Raw genomic sequence first — 26,245 nt, forward strand, 5'->3', positions numbered from 1 at the left:
ACTGTCCCATCAAACACTCCCAGTGCAGTTACAGCACGGGGTTAGATACAGAGTAAAGCTCCCTCTACACTGTCCCATCAAACACTCCCAGGGCATTTACAGCACGGGTTAGATACAGAGTAAAGCTCCCTCTACACTGTCCCGTCAAACACTCCCAGGGCAGGTACAGCATGGGTTAGATACAGAGTAAATCTCCCCCTACACTGCCCCATCAAACACTCCCAGGGCAGGTACAGCACGGGTTAGATACAGAGTAAAGCTCCCTCTACACTGTCCCATCAAACACTCCCAGGGCAGGTACAACGCGGTTTAGATACAGAGTAAAGCTCCCTCTACACTGTCCCATCAAACACTCCCATGGCAGGTACAGCGTGGGTTACATACAGAGTAAAGCTCCCTCTACACTGTCCCATCAAACACTCCCAGGGCAGGTACAGCACAGGTTAGATACAGAGTAAAGCTCCCTCTACACTGTCCCATCAAACACTCCCAGGGCAGGTGCAGCACGGGTTATAAAGAGAGTAAAGCTCCCTCTATGCTGTCCCATCAAACACTCCCAGGGCAAATACAGCACGGGTTAGATACAGAGTAAACCTCCCTCTACACTGTCCCCATCAAACACTCCCAGGGCAGGTACAGCACGGGTTAGATACAGAGTAAAGCTCCCTCTACACTGTCCCCATCAAACACTCCCAGGGCAGGTACAGCATGGGTTAGATACAGAGTAAAGCTCCCTCTACATTGTCCCATCAAACACTCCCAGGGCAGGTACAGCACGGGTTAGATACAGAGTAAAGCTCCCTCTACACTGTCCCATCAAACACTCCCAGGGCAGGTACAGCGTGGGTTAGATACAGAGTAAAGCTCCCTCTACACTGTCCCATCAAACACTCCCAGGGCAGGTACAGCACAGGTTAGATACAGAGTAAAGCTCCCTCTACACTGTCCCATCAAACACTCCCAGGGCAGGTACAGCACGGGTTAGATACAGAGTAAAGCTCCCTCTACACTGTCCCATCAAACACTCCCAGGGCAGGTACAGCGTGGGTTAGATACAGAGTAAAGCTCCCTCTACACTGTCCCATCAAACACTCCCAGGGCAGGTACAGCACGGGTTAGATACAGAGTAAAGCTCCCTCTTCACTGTCCCATCAAACACTCCCAGCGCAGGTGCAGCACGGGTTAGATACAGAGTAATGCTCCCTCTACACTGTCCCATCAAACACTCCCAGGGCAGGTACAGCACGGGTTAGATACAGAGTAAAGCTCCCTCTACACTGTCCCATCAAACACTCCCAGGGCAGGTACAGCACAGGTTAGATACAGAGTAAAGCTCCCTCTACACTGTCCCATCAAACACTCCCAGGGCAGGTACAGCACGGGTTAGATACAGAGTAAAGCTCCCTCTACACTGTCCCATCAAACACTCCCAGGGCAGGTACAGCACCATCAAACACTGCCAGGGCAGATACAGCACAGGTTAGATACAGAGTAAAGCTCCCTCTACACTCTCCCAGCAAACACTCCAAGGCCAGGCACAGCACGGGTTAGATACAGAGTAAAGATCCCTCGACACTGTCCCATCAAACACTCCCAGGGGAGGTTCAACGCAGGTTAGATACAGAGTAAAGCTCCATCTACACTGTCCCATCAAACACTCCCAGGACAGCGACAGCATGGGTTAGATACAGAGTAAAGCTCCCTTAACACTCTCCCATCAAACACTCCCAGGGCAGGTGCAGCACGGGTTAGATACAGAGTAAAGCTCCATCTACACTGTCCCATCAAACACTCCCAGGGCAGGTTCAGCACGGGTTAGATACAGAGTAAAGCTCCCTCTACACTGTCCCCATCAAACACTCCCGGGGCAGGTACAGCACGGGTTAGATACAGAGTAAAACTCCATCTACACTGTCCCATCAAACACTCCCAGGGCAGCCACAGCATGTGTTAGATACAGAATTAAGCTCCCTCTACACTGTCCCATCAAACATTCCCAGGGCAGGTTTAGCACAGGTTAGATACAGAGTAAAGCTCCCTTTGCACTGTCCCATCAAACACTCCCAGGGCAGGTACAGCACGGGTTAGATAAAGAGTAAAGCTCCCTCTACACTGTCCCATCAAACACTGCCAGGGCAGCTGCGGCACGGGTTAGATACAGAATAAACCTCCCTCTACACACTCCCATCAAACACTCCCAGGGCAGGTACAGCACGGGTTAGATACAGAGTAAAGCTCCCTCTACACTCTCCTATCCAACGCTCCCAGGGTAGGTACTGCACGGGTTAGATACAGAGTAAAGCTCCCTCTACACTCTCCCATCAAACACTCCGAGGACAGGTGCAGCACGGGTTAGATACAGAGTAAAGCTTCCCCTACACTGTCCCATCAAACACTCCCAGGGCAGGTACAGCACGGTTTTGATACAGAGTTAAGCTCCCTCTACACTGTCCCATCAAACACACCCAGGGCAGGTACAGCACGGGTTAGATACAGAGTTAACCTCCATCTACACTGTCCCATCAAACACTCCCAGGACAGCCACAGCATGTGTTAGATACAGAATTAAGCTCCCTCTACACTGTCCCATCAAACATTCCCAGGGCAGGTTTAGCACAGGTTAGATACAGAGAAAAGCTCCCTTTGCACTGTCCCATCAATCACTCCCAGGGCAGGTACAGCACGGGTTAGATAAAGAGTAAACCTCCCGCTACACTGTCCCATCAAACACTGCCAGGGCAGCTACAGCACGGGTTAGATACAGAATAAACCTCCCTCTACACACTCCCATCATACACTCCCAGGGCAGGTACAGCACGGGTTAGATACAGCGTAAAGCTCCCTCTACACTCTCCCATCAAACACTCCGAGGACAGGTGCAGCACAGGTTAGATACAGAGTAAAGCTTCCCCTACACTGTCCCAGCAAACACTCCGAAGGCAGGTACAGCATGGCTTTGATACAGAATAAAGCTCCCTCTACACTGTCCCATCAAACACTCCCAGGGCAGGTACAGCATGGGTTAGATACAGAGTAAAGCTCCCTCTACACTCTCCCATCAAACACTCCGAGGACAGGTGCAGCACAGGTTAGATACAGAATAAAGCTCCCTCTACACTGTCCCGTCAAACATTCCCAGGGCAGGTACAGGACAGGTTAGACACAGAGTAAATCTCCCTCTACACTGTCCCCTCGAACACTCCCAATGCAGGTACAGCATGGGTTAAATACAGAGTAAATCTCCCTCTACACTATCCCATAAAACACTCAAAATGCTGGTACAGCACGGGTTATATACAGAGGAAAGCTCCCTCTACACTGGCCCGTCAAGCACTCCCAGGGCAGGTACAGCACGGGTTAGATACAGAGTAAAGCTCCCTCTACACTGTCCCATCAAACACTCCCAGGGCAGGTGCAGCACAGGTTAGATACAGAGTAAAGCTCCCTCTACGCTGTCCCATCAAACACTCCCAGGGCAGGTACAGCACAGGTTGGATACAGAGTAAAGCTCCCTCTACACTCTCCCATCAAACACTCCCAGGGCAGGTACAGCACGGGGTTAGATACAAAGTAAATCTCCCTGTACACTGTCCTGTCAAACACTCCCAGGGCAGGTACAGCACGGGTTAGATACAGAGTAAATCTCCCTCTACACTATCCCATCAAACACTCCCAGGGCAGGTACAGCACGGGTTTGATACAGAGTAAATCTCCCTCTAAACTGCCCCATCAAACACTCCCAGGGCAGGTACAGCACGGGTTAGATCCAGAGTAAAGCTCCCTCTACACTGTCCCATCAAACACTCCCAGTGCAGTTACAGCACGGGGTTAGATACAGAGTAAAGCTCCCTCTACACTGTCCCATCAAACACTCCCAGGGCAGATACAGCACGGGTTAGATACAGAGTAAAGCTCCCTCTACACTGTCCCGTCAAACACTCCCAGGGCAGGTACAGCATGGGTTAGATACAGAGTAAATCTCCCCCTACACTGCCCCATCAAACACTCCCAGGGCAGGTACAGCACGGGTTAGGTACAGAGTAAAGCTCCCTCTACACTGTCCCATCAAACACTCCCAGGGCAGGTACAACGCGGTTTAGATACAGAGTAAAGCTCCCTCTACACTGTCCCATCAAACACTCCCATGGCAGGTACAGCGTGGGTTAGATACAGAGTAAAGCTCCCTCTACACTGTCCCATCAAACACTCCCAGGGCAGGTACAGCACAGGTTAGATACAGAGTAAAGCTCCCTCTACACTGTCCCATCAAACACTCCCAGGGCAGGTGCAGCACGGGTTATAAAGAGAGTAAAGCTCCCTCTATGCTGTCCCATCAAACACTCCCAGGGCAAATACAGCACGGGTTAGATACAGAGTAAACCTCCCTCTACACTGTCCCCATCAAACACTCCCAGGGCAGGTACAGCACGGGTTAGATACAGAGTAAAGCTCCCTCTACACTGTCCCCATCAAACACTCCCAGGGCAGGTACAGCATGGGTTAGATACAGAGTAAAGCTCCCTCTACACTGTCCCATCAAACACTCCCAGGGCAGGTACAGCACGGGTTAGATACAGAGTAAAGCTCCCTCTACACTGTCCCATCAAACACTCCCAGGGCAGGTACAGCGTGGGTTAGATACAGAGTAAAGCTCCCTCTACACTGTCCCATCAAACACTCCCAGGGCAGGTACAGCACAGGTTAGATACAGAGTAAAGCTCCCTCTACACTGTCCCATCAAACACTCCCAGGGCAGGTACAGCACGGGTTAGATACAGAGTAAAGCTCCCTCTACACTGTCCCATCAAACACTCCCAGGGCAGGTACAGCGTGGGTTAGATACAGAGTAAAGCTCCCTCTACACTGTCCCATCAAACACTCCCAGGGCAGGTACAGCACGGGTTAGATACAGAGTAAAGCTCCCTCTTCACTGTCCCATCAAACACTCCCAGGGCAGGTACAGCACGGGTTAGATACAGAGTAAAGCTCCCTCTACACTGTCCCATCAAACACTCCCAGGGCAGGTACAGCACGGGGTTAGATACAGAGTAAAGCTCCCTCTACACTGTCTCCATCAAACACTCCCAGGGCAGGTACAGCACGGGGTTAGATACAGAGTAAAGCTCCCTCTACACTGTCTCCATCAAACACTTCCAGGGCAGGTACAGCACGGGTTAGATACAGAGTAAAGCTCCCTCTACACTGTCCCATCAAACACTCCCAGGGCAGGTACAGCACGGGTTAGATACAGAGTAAAGCTCCCTCTACACTGTCCCATCAAACACTCCCAGGGCAGGAACTGCACGGGTTAGATACAGAGTAAAGCTCCCTCTACACTGTCCTATCTAAAGTCTGAATGTCCCTGCAAGAGTTAACAGCTGCCGTGCCTCTAACCCGAGGGCTGTGCCTGTTTTAAGTTGGCGCTTTTGCAATGCCCGGATTCAATTATCCCACCCAGACAATCAGGAGCATTGTGGGGACGAGCTGAGCGATGTTTGCAGTATGTGTGTGTCTGTGTGTGTGTGCAGTGCAGGCACTTTAACTTGAGGTCAAACAGTCTGCCTCAAGGCAACGAGAATATAAACTCCAGGCGGTGGTGTTACAGCACTCCGAACCACCCGGGGTGTCTCATGGCCCCGTGTTCCGCCTGCACCGGATACGGGCTCGAGGAGACATTGAGCAACAAGGCAACAGTTTGCCAAATGAGTCCAGCGCCCTCTTGGGCGTTAGTGGGTGGCCAATCTGCTTTGCTGCTTTGCTGCCCCCTAGAATCGTAGAACGGTATCGCACAAGAGGAGGCCGATCGGCCCATCCTGCCTGTGCAGGTTCTCTTTGAATCAACTGCCCAATTAGTCCCGCTCCCCGCTTCCCCCACCCGCTCTCTCCCCACAGCCCCGCAAATTCTTTCCGATCGCAGGCCACGGTTTAGAAGGGATCGTTTGTTACAGCAGTGGTGTCGGGGCAGAGATGTAAGGGGGGGGCGGCAAATAATAGAGAGGTCCCGTGCGCTGGGGGATGAATGGGAGTGAAGGGGATCCCTCGCTCCCCTGGGGGGCACGGGGAGCGAGCGAGTGAGGGCCGTAGAAGGCTGCCCCACCCAGGTGCGGTATCTCAAATCGTGGTGGGCAATGGGACTGAGAACCCCGGGGGGAACTAAAACCAGAGTTCCCAGTCCCCTTTCACCATCCAGTGACCCTTGCCCACCACCCCCATCTCCCGCCGGATTGGCATTGGGTCCACGGAGCGGTGCCCACCACGGTCGAATAGCCTCACCTTCTGGACACAGCCCCGGCGCCAGGGGGTGGGCTCAACGCGCAAGGAGCGCGCATCGCCACCCACAGCCCCCGTAAGAGTCAGAGGAACGTGGGGCGTAAAGTGAGGAGGAGGAGGGAGAGCGGGGCAGGGAAGTGATCGGGCGAGGGATGGAAGGAACAATCCCCATTCTTCGAGAGGAAGAAAACTCCAGCCAGCTTTACACAAACGGCAAAATGTGGAGTTGCCGTCAACGATTCCTCTTCGCTTCTCTCTGTTGCTTTGACATCGGCCCTTCCCCCTCGCTCCCTGCTTTCTGTCATTCTGCAACACATGAAATCCCGCAGTCCCTGAAACTGGCTCTGCATCGATGAATAAGGTTCGAGTCAGAAAGCTCAGGGCTCGCCGCAGGAGACGGCATCAGTACTTTGTTTGAACCCCACCCCTGTCACCTCAACCCCCCCCCGCACTCCGCTTCCCCTCACTTCCCCGCCCCCCCACACACACTCACACATGCTTCCCATCAGACCGCATCTGCACAAAGCATCGCCAGGATGGATTGTGTTCCAAATCAAGCTGGACGTCTGCAACTCGCTGCCCAGAGACAGACAGATGGGGCGGGGGGGTGGGGGGAGACAGAGGGCGAGAGAGAGAGAGAGACAGAGAGACAGAGAGAGAGAGACAGAGAGAGAGAGAGAGAGAGACAGAGAGAGAGAGACAGTGAGAGAGAGACAGAGATAGAGACAGAGATAGAAACAGAGACAGAGAGAGAGGGAGAGAGACAGTGAGAGAGAGAGAGAGACAGAGAGATAGAGACAGAGAGAGAGAGACAAAGACAGAGGGAGAGAGAGAGACAGAGAGAGACAGTGAGAGAGAGAGACAGAGAGAGACAGAGACAGAGAGAGACAGAGAGAGAGACAGAGAGAGAGAGAGACAGAGAGAGACAGAGAGAGAGAGAGAGACAGAGAGAGAGAGACAGAGACAGAGAGAGAGACAGAGACAGAGAGAGACAGAGAGAGAGAGACAGAGAGACAGATAGAGAGACAGAGACAGAGACAGAGAGAGACGAGACAGAGAGAGACGAGAGACAGACAGAGAGAGACAGAGAGAGGTGGAGAGAGAGAGAGAGGGGGAGAGAGAGAGAGAGAGAGGGAGAGGGGCCCTTCGATCGATGGGAATCCTGGTGCAGTAAATTAAGGGGCTAAATCCCCCATCCCCCAGCCTCCCTCACACACCAGCCCATCAAACTCTGATGAGAATCAGATGTAAGCGAAGGCAGCTTGTTCGCCAGCTCCTGTCAACAGTTGGGATCTGATCAAATGTCACTTTAATGTAAATCACTATTTAGTGAGCTGGCAGTGAATTACCAAAAGTCAGAAAACAGTCAGTCCTGACCCCACCCAATCCAATTCTGTATAAGTTAGCGTCTCATAATAAGAGTCATCCATGGCTCATTGGGTAGCGCTCTCTCTCTCGCCTCAGAGTCAGAGGTCGTGGGTTCGAGCCCCACTCCAGAGACTCGAGCCCCATAATCTAGGTTGACACTCCCAGTGCAGTACTGAGGGAGCGCCGCACTGTGGGAGGGGCAGTACTGAGGGAGCGCCGCACTGTCAGAGGGGCAGTACTGAGGGAGCGCCGTACTGAGAGAGCGCCGCACTGTCGGAGGGGCAGTACTGAGGGAGCGCCGCACTGTCAGAGGGGCAGTACTGAGGGAGCGCCGTACTGAGAGAGCGCCGCACTGTCGGAGGGGCAGTACTGAGGGAGCGCCGCACTGTCGGAGGGTCAGTACTGAGGGAGCGCCGCACTGTCGGAGGGGCAGTACTGAGGGAGGGCCGCACTGTCGGAGGGGCGGTACTTAGGGTGCGCCGCACTGTTGGAGGGGCAGTACTGAGGGAGTGCCACACTGTCGGAGGGGCAGTACTGAGGGAGTGCCGACTGTCGGAGGGGCCGTCTTTCAGATTAGAACATAAGAACATAAGAAATAGGAGCAGGAGTCGGCCATTCGACCCCTCGAGCCTGCTCCGCCATTCAATAAGATCATGGCTGATCTGATCTTGGCCTCATCTCCACTTTCCCGCCCGCTCCCCATAACCCTTCACTTCCTTATCTTGCAAAAATCTGCCTATCTCCACCTTAAATGTATTTAATGACCCAGCCTCCACGGCTCTCCGGGGCAGAGAATTCCACAGATTTACGACCCTCTGAGAGAAGAAATTCCTCCTCATCTCAGTTCTAAAAGGGCGACCCTTTATTCTGAAACTGTGCCCCCGAGTTCCAGATTTCCCCACGGGGGGAAACATCCTCTCTGCATCTACCCTGTCGAGCCCCCTCAGAATCTTATGTGTTTCAATAAGATCCCCTCTCATTCTTCTAAACTCCAGTGAGTATAGGCCCAACCTGCTCAACCTTTCCCCATAAGACAACCCCCTCATCTCAGGAATTAACCTCGTGAATCGTCTCTGAACTGCCTCCAATGCAAGTCTATCCCTCCTTAAATAAGGAGACCAAAACTGTACGCAGTACTCCAGGTGTGGTCTCACCAACACCCTGTACAGTTGTAGCAGGAGTTCCCTACTTTTATACTCCATCCCCTTTGCAATAAAGGCCAACATTCCACTTGCCTTCCTAATTACTTGCTGTACCTACGTGCTAACCTTTTATGTTTCATGTACAAGGACCCCCAGATCCCTCTGTACCTCAGCATTCTGTAGTCTCTCTCCATTTAAATAATAATTTGCTTTTTAATTTTTCCTACCAAACTGGATAACCTTGCATTTTCCCACATTATACTCCATCTGCCAGATTTCTGCCCACTCACTGAGCCTGTCTATATCCCTTTGGAGATTCTTTGCGTCCTCCACACAATTTGCTTTCCCACCTATCTTTGTATCATCAGCAAATTTGGCTACATTACACTCGGTCCCTTCATCCAAGTCATTAATGTAGATTGTAAATAGTTGAGGCCCCAGCACTGATCCCTGCGGCACCCCACTAGTTACTGATATCCAACCGGAAAATTACCCATTTATCCCGACTCTTTCTTTTCTGATAGTTAGCCAATCCTCTATCCTACTAGTATATGAGACATTAAACCGAGGCCCCGTCTGCTCTCGCAGGCGGGTGTAAAAGATCCCACGGCCACTATTGGAAGAAGAGCAGGGGGCGTTCTCCCCGGTGTCCTGGGGCCAATATTTATCCCTCAACCAACATCACTAAAACAGATGATCTGGTCAGTATCACATTGCTGTTTGTGGGAGCTTGCTGTGCGCAAATTGGCTGCCGCGTTTCCCACATTACAACAGTGACCACACTTCAATAAAAGTACTTCATTGGCTGTGAAGTGCTTTGGGACGTCCTGAGGTGGTGAAAGGCTAGGGGGAGAAATGGGAGTCTCTTCTTACACTGGTGTTGCTATGGCCTAGTCCTAGGCCTTGCACACCCACACAGTGAAACTGTCTGTCAGGAAATGCCTGGGGACAGTCTGGAAGGAGAGGCTACGTGGGGAGGGAAGGCTGCTTATTGCGTGACTGCCCTCAGGTCTGAGGTGAGGAAAGAACCTCGCGAAGAATGGCTCTTATCACTCGAGCTCGAGTACCTCACATGTTCTTGACAACCCCAAGCGCGACCGGTCTTTTATTCGGCCTAAAATGTGTGGGGGGACGTCCCCCCACACCCACCCCTACCCGCACCTCCCCACCCGCCCAGTGTTTATATATCGACTGCTCGAGTGTCAGCGAGACCCACTAGTTTTAAGAGTGGTTGGACCTCCAACCCTACATTCTCAGCCCAGCCAAAACCAAGCCTGCTGAAGGCACAAGGCCTGCTGAAGGCCCAAAGCCTGCTGACGGCCCAAGGCCTGCTGAAGGCATAAAGCCTGCTGAAGGACCAAGGCCTGCTGAAGGCCCAAAGCCTGCTGAAGGCCCAAAGCCTGCTGAAGGCCCAAGGCCTGCTGAAGGCCCAAGGCCTGCTGAAGACAAAGCCTGCTGAAGGCCCAAAGCCTGCTGAAGGCCCAAGGCCTGCTGAAGGCCCAAAGCCTGCTGAAGGCCCAAAGCCTGCTGAAGGCCCAAGGCCTGCTGAAGGCCCAAGGCCTGCTGAAGACAAAGCCTGCTGAAGGCCCAAAGCCTGCTGAAGGCCCAAGGCCTGCTGAAGGCCTTTTGCGCCCGGCTCTCTCTCTCCCTCATCGACCGGGGTACCCCCCTCTCTCCCCTGGCCCCTCCTGGCCGTGAGGCTCGAGCCTCAAGATATGGAGGCCTCTTGAAGCTGGGGAGGTGGAGGGTGGGGTGGGGAGGGGCGGGGGGTTAACCGAACATGCAGTAGGGTTGCAGGAAATGTGAGACTTGCCAGTGGCTATCCTGTGGGTCTCTCCGAGGCTCTCGGCGCTCCTGGCAACCACCTGGGTCAGACGTGCGTGACATCTGTCCTCCAAAGGGTTGTCACTGGTCCCGTATCGCGAGTGTCCCACCTGAGCATACAGAGAGAAAGAGAGCCAAGTTGGACTTATAGATTTTGAGAAGGTTAAGGAGGAGATGGACCAGAATGGTCCCAGGGGATGAGGGACTTCAGTTAATGTGGAGAGACTGGAGAAGCTGGGATTATTCTCCTTAGAGCAGAGAAGGTTAAGGGGAGATTTAATAGAGGCGTTTAAAATTACGAGGGATTTTGATGGAGTAAATAAGGCGAAAGTGTTTCCAGTGGCAGGAGGGTTGGTAACCAGAGGACACAGATTGAAGATAATCGGTAAAAGAACCAGAGGGGAGATGAGGAGAATGTTTTTCCGCAGCGAGTTGTTGTGATCTGGAACGCGCTGCCTGAAAGGGCGGTGGGAGCAGATTCAATAGTAACTTTCAAAAGGGAATTGGAGAAATACTTGAAAAGGAGAAATGTGCAGGGCTGTGGGGAGAGAGCAGGGGGGCGTGGGACTAATTGGAGAGCTCTTTCAAAGAGCCAGCACAGGCACGATGGGCCGAATGACCTCCTCCTGTGCTGTGTGATTCTGTGATTCTATGAATCTAGTGTGTGAAAATAATCTCTGTCTAAAGGCAACAAACCACAGCTGTAATACAGGGGCAGTGCGACATATTACCACATTCAGAAAAGGTAAAAGGCAGGGGGGCTGTGTGGTACAGTGGGTCAGACACTGGGCTAACATCTGTGAGAATCGTGCTCAAATCCACTTCAAACAGGAGAAATCAACTGTCCCTAGTTATTGGCACTGTGTTTGACGGGACAGTGTAGAGGGAGCTTTACTCTGTATCTAACCCGTGCTGTACCTGCCCTGGGAGTGTTTGACGGGACAGTGTAGAGGGAGCTTTACTCTGTATCTAACCCGTGCTGTACCTGCCCTGGGAGTGTTTGATGGGACAATGTAGAGGGAGCTTTACTCTGTATCTAACCCGTGCTGCACCTGCCCTGGGAGTGTTTGATGGGACTGTGTAGAGGGAGCTTTACTCTGTATCTAACCCATGCTGTACCTGCCCTGGGAGTGTTTGATGGGACAGTGTAGAGGAAGCTTTACTCTGTATCTAACCCGTGCTGTACCTGCCCTAGAGTGTTTGATGGGACAGTGTAGAGGGAGCTTTACTCTGTATCTAACCCGTGCTGTACCTGCCCTGGGAGTGTTTGATGGGACAGTGTAGAGGGAGCTTTACTCTGTATCTAACCCGTGCTGTACCTGCCCTGGGAGTGTTTGATGGGACAGTGTAGAGGGAGCTTTACTCTGTATCTAACCCGTGCTGTACCTGCCCTGGGAGTGTTTGATGGTACAGTGTAGAGGGAGCTTTACTCTGTATCTAATCCGTGCTGTACCTGCCCTGGGAGTGTTTGATGGGACAGTGTAGAGGGAGCTTTACTCTGTATCTAACCCGTGCTGTACCTGCCCTGGGAGTGTTTGATGGGACAGTGTAGAGGGAGCTTCACTCTGTATCTAACCCATGCTGTCCCTGCCCTGGGAGTGTTTGATGGGACAGTGTAGAGGGAGCTTTACTCTGTATCTAACCCGTGCTGTACCTGCCTGTTAAGTATGTGTATTGTATTGAACAATTAACACAAAGACTTAAACGTATAACTCAAACAGGTCTTTACTGGTTGGAGGTAGGGACTGCACGTAGGTCTTTACTTCATGCCCACAGGCGGGAACTGAGGGGAGATCAGTACCCACAGTACTATTTATACCCCTATGGCCAGGAGTGGTACTGCGTATCACTACGCCCTACAAGTAGTGCAGTCCTGTCCATAGGTTCAAGTAGCACACATATTACATACACAACACTGCCCTGGGAGTGTTTGATGGGGACAGTGTAGAGGGAGCTTTACTCTGTATCTAACCCGTGCTGTACCAGCCCTAGCAGTGTTTGATGGGACAGTGTCGAGGGAGCTTCACTCTGTATCTAACCCGTGCTGTACCTGCCCTGGGAGTGTTTGATGGGACAGTGTAGAGGGAGCTTCACTCTGTATCTAACCCGTGCTGTACCTGCCCTGGGAGTGTTTGATGGGACAGTGTAGAGGGAGCTTTACTCTGTATCTAACCCGTGCTGTACCTGCCCTGGGAGTGTTTGATGGGACAGTGTAGAGGGAGCTTCACTCTGTATCTAACCCATGCTGTACCTGCCCCGGGAGTGTTTGATGGGACAGTGTAGAGGGAGCCTCACTCTGTATCTAACCCGTGCTGTACCTGCCACAATCCTTTTACATCAAAGTATGAGACCATAGTCTATAAATAATTGTTGGTTATTTTGAGATGTCAACTCACATTCTCCCCGTATCCCCCAACCCCACTTCTTTATCTAACTATCTGTGCACTACATTAACACCGTCCCCACCATTCACAGTCTTTCCCCGGAGAACTGATGCCAGGACTCGATGGCACACTGGCTGAAGAAGGTTTCTCCCCCCCGACTCTTGCATTACCCCTTGTCGCTCCTCCGTTCCTCGCCTCACCCCCACCGTTCGAACTCTTTAACTGCGCTCGCCACATAACGGCCCCCTTGGTAATTGCTGCCCAGCGCTCACTGCTGCCCCCTTAAGTCCCCAACGCGTGCGCCGCATTCACCTACACTGTGGTGTTCATGTTGGTCGCGGGGGCGTCCGGTACGGCCGATTTGTTGGAGTTGTTTATCCAGCGGTAGCAGTCGGTAACATTACGTGACCTCCCGCAGGCGCAGCGGGTGCAGTAGACAATGGCGAGAGCCAGCATCACCACCACAAAGACGCAGATGGGCACCAGGAGGGCGATGAGCAGCCACCGGTCGTCCCTGCGCTGCTGCAGCTCCCGGTGGCCGTCCGGGCCGCTTGAGGCATTGAGCGCGGGCCAGCTCTCCAGCGCGGAGGAGGTCCAGGCCAGGGCGGGCGTCTCCTGGCCCACATTCTGAGCCATGCGGGAGCTGACCATGGCGTTGGCGGCAGTGGTGGTGGCGAGGGGGACCTCTTGCACGGGAATCCCCCGCAATTTCCAGACTGGCGTTTGCTCTTCGACCTCCTGCGCTCGCAAGCCGGGGTCAGCGGTTTCGGCCGCTTGGTGTCGCTCTTCGGCCTCGGCCGTGGGCACTCGGTCCCGCCTCTCCGTGCCTCCGCGGGTTGCGCTCACGCCCCTCGCCTCCCACGGCTGTGTGACGGGCGTGGAACGTTCTGTGGTGCCCGCCACGCTGGTCGAGGAGCGTTCAAGGGCGCCCACCGCACCGGGCAAGTTCTCCGCCCTCACGGTCGAATGGCCCTCCGGCTCCGGCTCCGGCTCGGGGGTCGCGGGCTGCGAGTCTCTCGGGGGCGTCCGCTCGGGAACCCGCGCCGGCGGCGTCACGGCCGGGTCGGTGCCCTTCGCCCGCCAGCGCGGGACTCCAGCCTCTGTCTCGCTCTCCTGGATGGAGGGGAACGCCCCCCAGCTGGGCACCTCGGTCAGCGGGGTCTCAAAGTCCGGGGCGAAACCGCCCGGCGTGGGCCGCCCGTAGGGGTCGGGCGCGTGGTTGCAGGAGAAGCCGTCCAGGTCTAGGGCATAGCCCTCCTCGCAGTGGCACTCGAAGTGGCCCAGGTAGTTGACGCACATCTGCTCGCAGGTGCCCTGGTACTGGCACTCGTCCACGTCGACGCAGGAGTGGGCGCCGTCCTCCGCCAGCGTGAAGCCCACCTCGCAGTAGCACTGGTAGGAGCCCTCGGTGTTGGCGCACAGCTGGTCGCAGGGCGTGTCCTCGCACTCGTCGCGGTCCCGGCACTCGCCCTCCTCCAGCTGGTACCCCTCGAAACACTGGCAGAAGAATGTGCCCGGCGTGTTGAGGCAGCTATGGCTGCAGGGCGCCAGCGGGCACTCGTCCAGGTCGAGGCAGTTGCGGCCGTTGTCCGCCAGCCGGTAGCCGGGCGGGCAGCTGCAGGCGTATCCGCCCGGCTGGCCGGCGCAGTAGAACTGGCAGGGGTTGCTGGCGCAGTCGTCCAGCGGGGTGCAGCCGCGCCCGTCCTCCTCCAGCTGGTAGCCCTCGTCGCAGCGGCAGTGGTAGTAAGCGCCCTCGTCCACGCACGCGTGCTGGCAGCCGCCATTGTCCGCGCACCAGCTGCGCCGCCGGCTCTCCTGGCAGTAGGGGGGGTCCTGCGACCAGCCCACCGCCTCCCCTCCTCCTCCTCGCCGTTCTTCCTCCTCCCGCGTCATGCACAGCAGTGACTGGCCGCCCCGCGCCCCGCCGCACGGCAGGGTGGCGACCGATCCGAAGGGCACGTGTCGCAGCCGGTCGGAGGTGACGCCGAAGGGGGTGGCGTAGGCCACGGGCCGCCCGGGGCCCAGCTCGATGCGCCCGCACATCCCCTTGTAGGCGAAGCGACAGAGGTAACCGTCCACCGCCAGCAGGCAGGAGCCGTCCAGCCACTTGTAGTCGGCGCGGCCCGCCGTCCCATAGCTCAGCACCACACAGCGGGCAGCCGGGCAGGAGCCCGGGGGCTCGTCCTTCAGCCAGTTGGTGTACTGGGTGTCCTGGTCACCCGTGGTCCAGGTGAAGCCACGCAAAGCTTTGTAGGGGGAGCACTGGCGGGGCTGCCGGTGCAGGCCCAGCCACAGCTTGAGTTTTCCGTGCCCGTCCCCCTCCCCGGCCAGGAGCCCCAGCAGCAGCTCCTCCACCAGCGCCGCCTCCTCCCGCCTCTTGATGCTGGCCAGATTGCCCCCGTGGTCCCGGCACGACCTCCAGGCATCGCTGAACGACTTCCTCTGCAGGTGAGCCGTGTAGCAAGCCTCAGCACTGCAGACGGCGTTGACGCTCCCTAGCTCCTGAGAGTCAGCCCGGGGCAAGAGGGAGGAGAGCCCCAGCCACAGCAGCAACATCCTTCCTGCCCTCGCGAGCTCGTCCCTTCTGAGCTCCCGAACCAAGAAACTTCTCCAAGTCTGTTTTCTCTCTCTCTCTCTCTCTCTCCTCCGCCCACGAAAGGGGAGGAGCAAGACGAGGGAGAGAGAGAGAAAACTTGCAAGAAATCTCACAATCGCCAGACCTTCTAAGGCAGATCTTTGTTATCCTGCCCACACACACACACACACACACACACACACACACGCTCTCCGAGCCATCAGCTCCCGAGACTCCTGCCAATTACAATCGGAGAATGGGGTGGAGCGGGACCACACACTCCAGGTCTTTGGAAAGAGGGGCGCGTGTCGCTGGGATAAACAACACACACACTCAGGGAAGGCTGGACTCCAAGGCAGAGTTTTAAAAGAACCCGCTTAAGTTCTCCGTTTGAGATTTCCCAGGAGTGAGACAGAACGGACGATCCTGCCAGACTTGTGTTTGCTCTTGACTCTTGAGACGGGAATTCGCAACTTGCTGGAGTTTAAGGTTGAGATTCGCTTCTGTCGCTTGACCGGTCAACTTTTCCACCCCCACCCCCAACCCCCCGCCACCCACCCTGGTTTGGGGATTGCAGTGCCTGAGCGGGTGCTGAGCCCCACACACACGCGCGGACACACGTCGAGATAGCTGAACCCAGGCCACCATCGGCCTCGAGTACTGTTTGGGTTAGGGAGCAGGGAATATCAGCCGCAGCTCCTTGCCCTGATCACTGTTCACCAGCCGAAAGAGAGCAGTGAGACAGGGATCAGTGTCAACTGTGATGCCCACCATGGTCGATGGGCCTGCCTGGTACTCACTCTCCAGGGGTGTGTATGAAAAATGAGCCAATTGCACGACATCCCGGAGGGTAGCCAGGGTAAGGGTCACTCACTGTGTAACTGTACAGAGTCACTGTTTATTCAGGGTAAGTGTCACTCACTGTAACTGTACAGAGTCACTGTTTATTCAGGGTAAGGGTCACTCACTGTGTAACTGTACAGAGTCACTGTTTATTCAGGGTAAGGGTCACTCGCTGTGTAACTGTACAGAGTCGCTGTTTATTCAGGGTAAGGGTCACTCACTGTAACTGTACAGAGTCACTGTTTATTCAGGGTAAGGGTCACTCGCTGTGTAACTGTACAGAGTCGCTGTTTATTCAGGGTAAGGGTCACTCACTGTAACTGTACAGAGTCACTGTTTATTCAGGGTGAGGGTCACTCACTGTAACTGTACAGAGTCACTGTTTATTTAGGGTAAGGGTCACTCACTGTGTAACTGTACAGAGTCACTGTTTATTCAGGGTAAGGGTCACTCACTGTGTAACTGTACAGAGTCACTGTTTATTCAGGGTAAGGGTCACTCACTGTGTAACTGTACAGAGTCACTGTTTATTCAGGGTAAGTGTCACTCACTGTAACTGTACAGAGTCACTGTTTATTCAGGGTAAGGGTCACTCACTGTGTAACTGTACAGAGTCACTGTTTATTCAGGGTAAGGGTCACTCGCTGTGTAACTGTACAGAGTCACTGTTTATTCAGGGTAAGGGTCACTCACTGTAACTGTACAGAGTCACTGTTTATTCAGGGTAAGGGTCACTCACTGTGTAACTGTACAGAGTCACTGTTTATTCAGGGTAAGGGTCACTCACTGTGTAACTGTACAGAGTCGCTGTTTATTCAGGGTAAGGGTCACTCACTGTAACTGTACAGAGTCACTGTTTATTCAGGGTAAGGGTCACTCACTGTAACTGTACAGAGTCACTGTTTATTCAGGGTAAGGGTCACTCACTGTGTAACTGTACAGAGTCACTGTTTATTCAGGGTAAGGGTCACTCACTGTAACTGTACAGAGTCACTGTTTATTCAGGGTAAGGGTCACTCACTGTAACTGTACAGAGTCACTGTTTATTCAGGGTAAGGGTCACTCACTGTAACTGTACATAGTCACTGTTTATTCAGGGTAAGGGTCACTCACTGTGTAACTGTACAGAGTCACTGTTTATTCAGGGTAAGGGTCACTCACTGTGTAACTGTACAGAGTCACTGTTTATTCAGGGTAAGGGTCACTCACTGTAACTGTACAGAGTCACTGTTTATTCAGGGTAAGGGTCACTCACTGTGTAACTGTACAGAGTCACTGTTTATTCAGGGTAAGGGTCACTCACTGTGTAACTGTACAGAGTCACTGTTTATTCAGGGTAAGGGTCACTCACTGTGTAACTGTACAGAGTCACTGTTTATTCAGGGTAAGTGTCACTCACTGTAACTGTACAGAGTCACTGTTTATTCAGGGTAAGTGTCACTCACTGTAACTGTACAGAGTCACTGTTTATTCAGGGTAAGGGTCACTCACTGTAACTGTACAGAGTTACTGTTTATTCAGGGTAAGGGTCACTCACTGTGTAACTGTACAGAGTCACTGTTTATTCAGGGTAAGTGTCACTCACTGTAACTGTACAGAGTCACTGTTTATTCAGGGTAAGTGTCACTCACTGTAACTGTACAGAGTCACTGTTTATTCAGGGTAAGGGTCACTCACTGTAACTGTACAGAGTTACTGTTTATTCAGGGTGAGGGTCACTCACTGTAACTGTACAGAGTCACTGCTTATTCAGGGTAAGGGTCACTCACTGTGTAATTGTACAGAGTCACTGTTTATTCAGGGTAAGGGTCACTCGCTGTGTAACTGTACAGAGTCACTGTTTATTCAGGGTAAGGGTCACTCGCTGTGTAACTGTACAGAGTCACTGTTTATTCAGGGTAAGGGTCACTCACTGTGTAACTGTACAGAGTCACTGTTTATTCAGGGTAAGGGTCACTCACTGTAACTGTACAGAGTCACTGTTTATTCAGGGTAAGGGTCACTCACTGTGTAACTGTACAGAGTCACTGTTTATTCAGGGTAAGGGTCACTCACTGTAACTGTACAGAGTCACTGTTTATTCAGGGTAAGGATCACTCACTGTGTAACTGTACAGAGTCACTGTTTATTCAGGGTAAGGGTCACTCACTGTGTAACTGTACAGAGTCACTGTTTATTCAGGGTAAGGGTCACTCACTGTAACTATACAGAGTCACTGTTTATTCAGGGTAAGGGTCACTCACTGTAACTGTACAGAGTCACTGTTTATTCAGGGTAAGGGTCACTCACTGTAACTGTACAGAGTCACTGTTTATTCAGGGTAAGGGTCACTCACTGTGTAACTGTACAGAGTCACTGTTTATTCAGGGTGAGGGTCACTCACTGTGTAACTGTACAGAGTCACTGTTTATTCAGGCTAAGGGTCACTCACTGTGTAACTGTACAGAGTCACTGTTTATTCAGGCTAAGGGTCACTCACTGTGTAACTGTACAGAGTCACTGTTTATTCAGGGTAAGGGTCACTCACTGTAACTGTACAGAGTCACTGTTTATTCAGGGTTAGTATCACTCACTGTAACTGTACAGAGTCACTGTTTATTCAGGGTAAGGGTCACTCAATGTGTAACTGCAGCCCGGAGAGATTCAGCAGCTCCAGGCGAGGAGCAGCGAGGGCTGGGCGGACCCTGCCCTTCTGCTCTGCCGATTTTAACATATGTCTTCCACCCTTTAATAAGTCAGCGTGTCTATTTATTAATTCCAGTCAGTCATTGCCTCTCCAGCTTCTGATTTGGGAAACCGGCAGATTACAAAGAATTTTCATCAAGTTAACCATCGCCGGAATTATTTCTGCCTCTTGATGTGTGCGAGTATTTTTGGCTGTGTTTGGTTGTAGTTTGGAATTGGCCGGGCTAAAGGGCGAAACATAATCGCCATCAACAATCAGCCAGACAGGAATGTGTAATCCACACTTAACTGCATTATCACTCAATAAACTGCGATCTTTAACACTTACACAGTGAGTGACCCTTACCCTGAATAAACAGTGACTCTGTACAGTTACACAGTGAGTGACCCTTACCCTGAATAAACAGTGACTCTGTACAGTTACACAGTGAGTGACCCTTACCCTGAATAAACAGTGACTCTGTACAGTTACAGTGAGTGACCCTTACCCTGAATAAACAGTAACTCTGTACAGTTACAGTGAGTGACCCTTACCCTGAATAAACAGTGACTCTGTACAGTTACACAGTGAGTGACCCTTACCCTGAATAAACAGTGACTCTGTACAGTTACAGTGAGTGAACCTTACCCAGAATAAACAGTGACTCTGTACAGTTACACAGTGAGTGACCCTTACCCTGAATAAACAGTGACTCTGTACAGTTACAGTGAGTGACCCTTACCCTGAATAAACAGTGACTCTGTACAGTTACACAGTGAGTGAACCTTACCCAGAATAAACAGTGACTCTGTACAGTTACACAGTGAGTGCCACTTACCCTGAATAAACAGTGACTCTCTACAGTTACACAGTGAGTGACCCTTACCCTGAATAAACAGTGACTCTGTACAGTTACAGTGAGTGACCCTTACCCTGAATAAACAGTGACTCTGTACAGTTACACAGTGAGTGACCCTTATCGTGAATAAACAGTGACTCTGTACAGTTACAGTGAGTGACCCTTACCCTGAATAAACAGTGACTCTGTACAGTTACACAGTGAGTGACCCTTACCCTGAATAAACAGTGACTCTGTACAGTTACAGTGAGTGACCCTTACCCTGAATAAACAGTGACTCTGTACAGTTACACAGTGAGTGACCCTTACCCTGAATAAACAGTGACTCTGTACAGTTACACAGTGAGTGACCCTTACCCAGAATAAACAGTGACTCTGTACAGTTACACAGTGAGTGAACCTTACCCTGAATAAACAGTGACTCTGTACAGTTACACAGTGAGTGAACCTTACCCTGAATAAACAGTGACTCTGTACAGTTACAGTGAGTGACCCTTACCCTGAATAAACAGTGACTCTGTACAGTTACACAGTGAGTGACCCTTACGCTGAATAAACAGTGACTCTGTACAGTTACAGTGAGTAACCCTTACCCTGAATAAACAGTGACTCTGTACAGTTACACAGTGAGTGACCCTTATCGTGAATAAACAGTGACTCTGTACAGTTACAGTGAGTGACCCTTACCCTGAATAAACAGTGACTCTCTACAGTTACACAGTGAGTGACCCTTACACTGAATAAACAGTGACTCTGTACAGTTACACAGTGAGTGACCCTCACTCTGAATAAACAGTGACTCTGTACAGTTACAGTGAGTGACCCTTACCCTGAATAAACAGTGACTCTGTACAGTTACACAGTGAGTGACCCTTATCCTGAATAAACAGTGACTCTGTACAGTTACACAGTGAGTGACCCTTACCCTGAATAAACAGTGACTCTGCACAGTTACACAGTGAGTGACCCTTACCCTGAATAAACAGTGACTCTGTACAGTTACACAGTGAGTGACCCTTACCCTGAATAAACAGTGACTCTGTACAGTTACAGTGAGTGACCCTTACCCTGAATAAACAGTGACTCTGTACAGTTACAGCGAGTGACCTTTACCCTGAATAAACAGTGACTCTGTACAGTTACACAGTGAGTGACCCTTACCCTGAATAAACAGTGACTCTGTACAGTTACACAGTGAGTGACACTTACCCTGAATAAACAGTGACTCTGTACAGTTACGCAGTGAGTGACCCTTACCCTGAATAAACAGTGACTCTGTACAGTTACACAGTGAGTGACCCTTACCCTGAATAAACAGTGACTCTGTACAGTTACACAGTGAGTGACCCTTACCCTGAATAAACAGTGACTCTGTACAATTACACAGTGAGTGACCCTTATCCTGAATAAGCAGTGACTCTGTACAGTTACACAGTGAGTGACCCTTACCCTGAATAAACAGTGACTCTGTACAGTTACGCAGTGAGTGATCCTTACCCTGTAAAAACAGTGACTCTGTACAGTTACACAGTGAGTGACCCTTACCCTGAATAAACAGTGACTCTGTACAGTTACACAGTGAGTGACCCTTACCCTGAATAAACAGTGACTCTCTACAGTTACAGTGAGTGACCCTTGCCCTGAATAAACAGTGACTCTGTACAGTTACACAGTGAGTGACCCTTACTCTGAATAAACAGTGACTCTGTACAGTTACACAGTGAGTGACCCTTACCCTGAAAAAACAGTGACTCTGTACAGTTACACAGTGAGTGACCCTTACCCTGAATAAACAGTAACCCTGTACAGTTACACAGTGAGTGACCCTTACCCTGAATAAACAGTGACTCTGTACAGTTACACAGTGAGTGACCCTTACCCTGAATAAACAGTGACCCTGTACAGTTACACAGTGAGTGACCCTTACCCTGAATAAACAGTGACTCTGTACAGTTACACAGTGAGTGACCCTTACCCTGAATAAACAGTGACTCTGTACAGTTACACAGTGAGTGACCCTTACCCTGAATAAACAGTGACTCTGTACAGTTACAGTGAGTGACCCTTACCCTGAATAAACAGTGACTCTGTACAGTTACACAGTGAGTGACCCTTACCCAGAATAAACAGTGACTCTGTACAGTTACACAGTGAGTGACCCTTGCCCTGAATAAACAGTGACCCTGTACAGTTACACAGTGAGTGACCCTTACCCTGAATAAACAGTGACTCTGTACAGTTACACAGTGAGTGACCCTTACCCTGAATAAACAGTGACTCTGTACAGTTACACAGTGAGCGACCCTTACCCTGAATAAACAGTGACTCTGGACAGTTACAGTGAGTGACCCTTACCCTGAATAAACAGTGACTCTGTACAGTTACACAGTGAGTGACCCTTACCCTGAATAAACAGTGACTCTGTACAGTTACACAGTGAGTGACCCTTACCCTGAATAAACAGTGACTCTGTACAGTTACAGTGAGTGACCCTTACCCTGAATAAACAGTGACTCTGTACAGTTACACAGTGAGTGACCCTTACCCTGAATAAACAGTGACTCTGTACAGTTACACAGTGAGTGACCCTTACCCTGAATAAACAGTGACTCTGTACAGTTACACAGTGAGTGATCCTTACCCTGAATAAACAGTGACTCTGTACAGTTACACAGTGAGTGATCCTTACCCTGAATAAACAGTGACTCTGTACAGTTACACAGTGAGTGACCCTTACTCTGAATAAACAGTGACTCTGTACAGTTACACAGTGAGTGATCCTTACCCTGAATAAACAGTGACTCTGTACAGTTACACAGTGAGTGACCCTTACCCTGAATAAACAGTGACTCTGTACAGTTACAGTGAGTGAACCTTACCCAGAATAAACAGTGACTCTGTACAGTTACACAGTGAGTGATCCTTACCCTGAATAAACAGGGACTCTGTACAGTTACACAGTGAGTGACCCTTACCCTGAATAAACAGTGACTCTGTACAGTTACACAGTGAGTGACCCTTACCCTGAATAAACAGTGACTCTGTACAGTTACACAGTGAGTGACCCTTACCCTGAATAAACAGTGACTCTGTACAGTTACAGTGAGTGACCCCTACCCTGAATAAACAGTGACTCTGTACAGTTACAGTGAGTGACCCTTACCCTGAATAAAAAGTGACTCTGTACAGTTACAGTGAGTGAACCTTACCCAGAATAAACAGTGACTCTGTACAGTTACACAGTGAGTGACCCTTACCCTGAATAAACAGTGACTCTGTACAGTTACACAGTGAGTGACCCTTACCCTGAATAAACAGTGACTCTCTACAGTTACAGTGAATGACCCTTGCCCTGAATAAACAGTGACTCTGTACAGTTACACAGTGAGTGACCCTTACTCTGAATAAACAGTGACTCTGTACAGTTACACAGTGAGTGACCCTTACCCTGAAAAAACAGTGACTCTGTACAGTTACACAGTGAGTGACCCTTACCCTGAATAAACAGTAACCCTGTACAGTTACACAGTGAGTGACCCTTACCCTGAATAAACAGTGACTCTGTACAGTTACACAGTGAGTGACCCTTACCCTGAATAAACAGTGACTCTGTACAGTTACACAGTGAGTGACCCTTACCCTGAATAAACAGTGACTCTGTACAGTTACACAGTGAGTTATCCTTACCCTGAATAAACAGTGACTCTGTACAGTTACACAGTGAGTGACCCTTACCCTGAATAAACAGTGACACTGTACAGTTACACAGTGAGTGATCCTTACCCTGAATAAACAGTGACTCTGTACAGTTACACAGTGAGTGACCCTTACCCTGAATAAACAGTGACTCTGTACAGTTGCAGTGAGTGATCCTTACCCTGAATAAACAGTGACTCTGTACAGTTACACAGTGAGTGACCCTTACCCTGAATAAACAGTGACTGTGTACAGTTACACAGTGAGTGACCCTTACCCTGAATAAACAGTGACTCTGTACAGTTACAGTGAGTGACCCTTACCCTGAATAAACAGTGACTCTGTACAGTTACAGTGAGTGATCCTTACCCTGAATAAACAGTGACTCTGTACAGTTACACAGTGAGTGACCCTTACCCTGAATAAACAGTGAATCTGTACAGTTACACAGTGAGTGACCCTTACCCTGAATAAACAGTGAATCTGTACAGTTACACAGTGAGTGACCCTTACCCTGAATAAACAGTGACTCTGTACAGTTACAGTGAGTGAACCTTACCCAGAATAAACAGTGACTCTGTACATTTACACAGTGAGTGACACTTACCCTGAATAAACAGTGACTCTGTACAGTTACACAGCGAGTGACCCTTACCCTGAATAAACAGTGACTCTGTACAGTTACACAGTGAGTGACCCTTACCCTGAATAAACAGTGACTCTGTACAGTTACACAGTGAGTGACCCTTACCCTGAATAAACAGTGACTCTGTACAGTTACAGTGAGTGACCCTTACCCTGAATAAACAGTGACTCTGTACAGTTACACAGTGAGTGACCCTTACCCTGAATAAACAGTGACTGTGTCCAGTTACAGTGAGTGACCCTTACCCTGAATAAACAGTGACTCTGTCCAGTTACAGTGAGTGACCCTTACCCTGAATAAACAGTGACTCTGTACAGTTACACAGTGAGTGACCCTTACCCTGAATAAACAGTGACTCTGTATAGTTACGCAGTGAGTGACCCTTACCCTGAATAAACAGTGACTCTGTATAGTTACGCAGTGAGTGACCCTTACCCTGAATAAACAGTGACTCTGTACAGTTACAGTGAGTGACCCTTACCCTGAATAAACAGTGACTCTGTACAGTTACATTGAGTGACCCTTACCCTGAATAAACAGTGACTCTGTACAGTTACGCAGTGAGTGACGCTTACCCTGAATAAATAGTGACTCTGTACAGTTACACAGTGAGTGACCCTTACCCTGAATAAACAGTGACTCTGTACAGTTACAGTGAGTGACCCTTACCCTGAATAAACAGTGACTCTGTACAGTTACACAGTGAGTGACCCTCACCCTGAATAAACAGTGACTCTGTACAGTTACAGTGAGTGACCCTTACCCAGAATAAACAGTGACTCTGTACAGTTACACAGCGAGTGACCCTTACCCTGAATAAACAGTGACTCTGTACAGTTACACAGTGAGTGACCCTTACCCAGAATAAACAGTGACTCTGTACAGTTACACAGTGAGTGACCCTTACCCTGAATAAACAGTGACTCTGTACAGTTACACAGTGAGTGACCCTTACCCTGAATAAACAGTGACTCTGTCCAGTTACAGTGAGTGACCCTTACCCTGAATAAACAGTGACTCTGTACAGTTACACAGTGAGTGACCCTTACCCTGAATAAACAGTGACTCTGTACAGTTACACAGTGAGTGACCCTTATCGTGAATAAACAGTGACTCTGTACAGTTACACAGTGAGTGACCCTTACCCTGAATAAACAGTGACTCTGTACAGTTACACAGTGAGTGACCCTTACCCTGAATAAACAGTGACTCTGTACAGTTACACAGTGAGTGACCCTTACCCTGAATAAACAGTGACTCTGTACAGTTACAGTGAGTGACCCTTACCCTGAATAAACAGTGACTCTGTACAGTCACAGTGAGTGACCCTTACCCTGAATAAACAGTGACTCTGTACAGTTACACAGTGAGTGACCCTTACACTGAATAAACAGTGACTCTGTACAGTTACAGTGAGTGACCCTTACCCTGAATAAACAGTGACTCTGTACAGTTACACAGTGAGTGACCCTTACCCTGAATAAACAGTGACTCTCTACAGTTACACAGTGAGTGATCCTTACCCTGAATAAACAGTGACTCTGTACAGTTACACAGTGAGTGACCCTTACCCTGAATAAACAGTGACTGTACAGTTACACAGTGAGTGACCCTTACCCTGAATAAACAGTGACCCTGTACAGTTACACAGTGAGTGACCCTTGCCCTGAATAAACAGTGACTCTGTACAGTTACACAGTGAGTGACCCTTGCCCTGAATAAACAGTAACTCTGTACAGTTACAGTGAGTGACCCTTACCCTGAATAAACAGTGACTCTGTACAGTTACACAGTGAGTGACCCTTACCCTGAATAAACAGTGACCCTGTACAGTTACACAGTGAGTGACCCTTGCCCTGAATAAACAGTGACTCTGTACAGTTACACAGTGAGTGACCCTTGCCCTGAACAAACAGTGACTCTGTACAGTTACACTGAGTGACCCTTACCCTGAATAAACAGTGACTCTGTAC

The 26,245-nt window shown here is 50.7% G+C and overlaps 1 protein-coding gene across 2 annotated transcripts in view; it reads right to left on the reverse strand.

Annotated features, from left to right (window-relative positions):
* Positions 1-15,634, reverse strand: part of LOC147092972 (uncharacterized) — a 95,412-nt gene extending 79,778 nt beyond the window's left edge. The window contains exons 1-2 of one of the 2 annotated variants that reach the window (XM_085976299.1): positions 13,305-15,634; positions 10,600-10,714 (exon numbers count right to left, since the gene is read on the reverse strand). In XM_085976299.1, coding sequence (XP_085832425.1) covers positions 10,651-10,714; positions 13,305-15,544 — 2,304 coding nt within the window. In that variant the 5' untranslated portion in view covers positions 15,545-15,634 and the 3' untranslated portion in view covers positions 10,600-10,650. Of the gene's footprint in view, positions 1-10,599; positions 10,715-13,304 lie in introns of those variants that run through there. The other variant, XM_085976298.1, reaches the window with a different exon arrangement.
* Positions 15,635-26,245: the final 10,611 nt, after the last annotated feature.

Source organism: Somniosus microcephalus, unplaced genomic scaffold (genome assembly GCF_052327205.1).
Source record: "Somniosus microcephalus isolate GS21.2 unplaced genomic scaffold, FLI_Smic_1.0 unresolved_chr2, whole genome shotgun sequence".
NCBI lineage: Eukaryota > Metazoa > Chordata > Chondrichthyes > Squaliformes > Somniosidae > Somniosus > Somniosus microcephalus.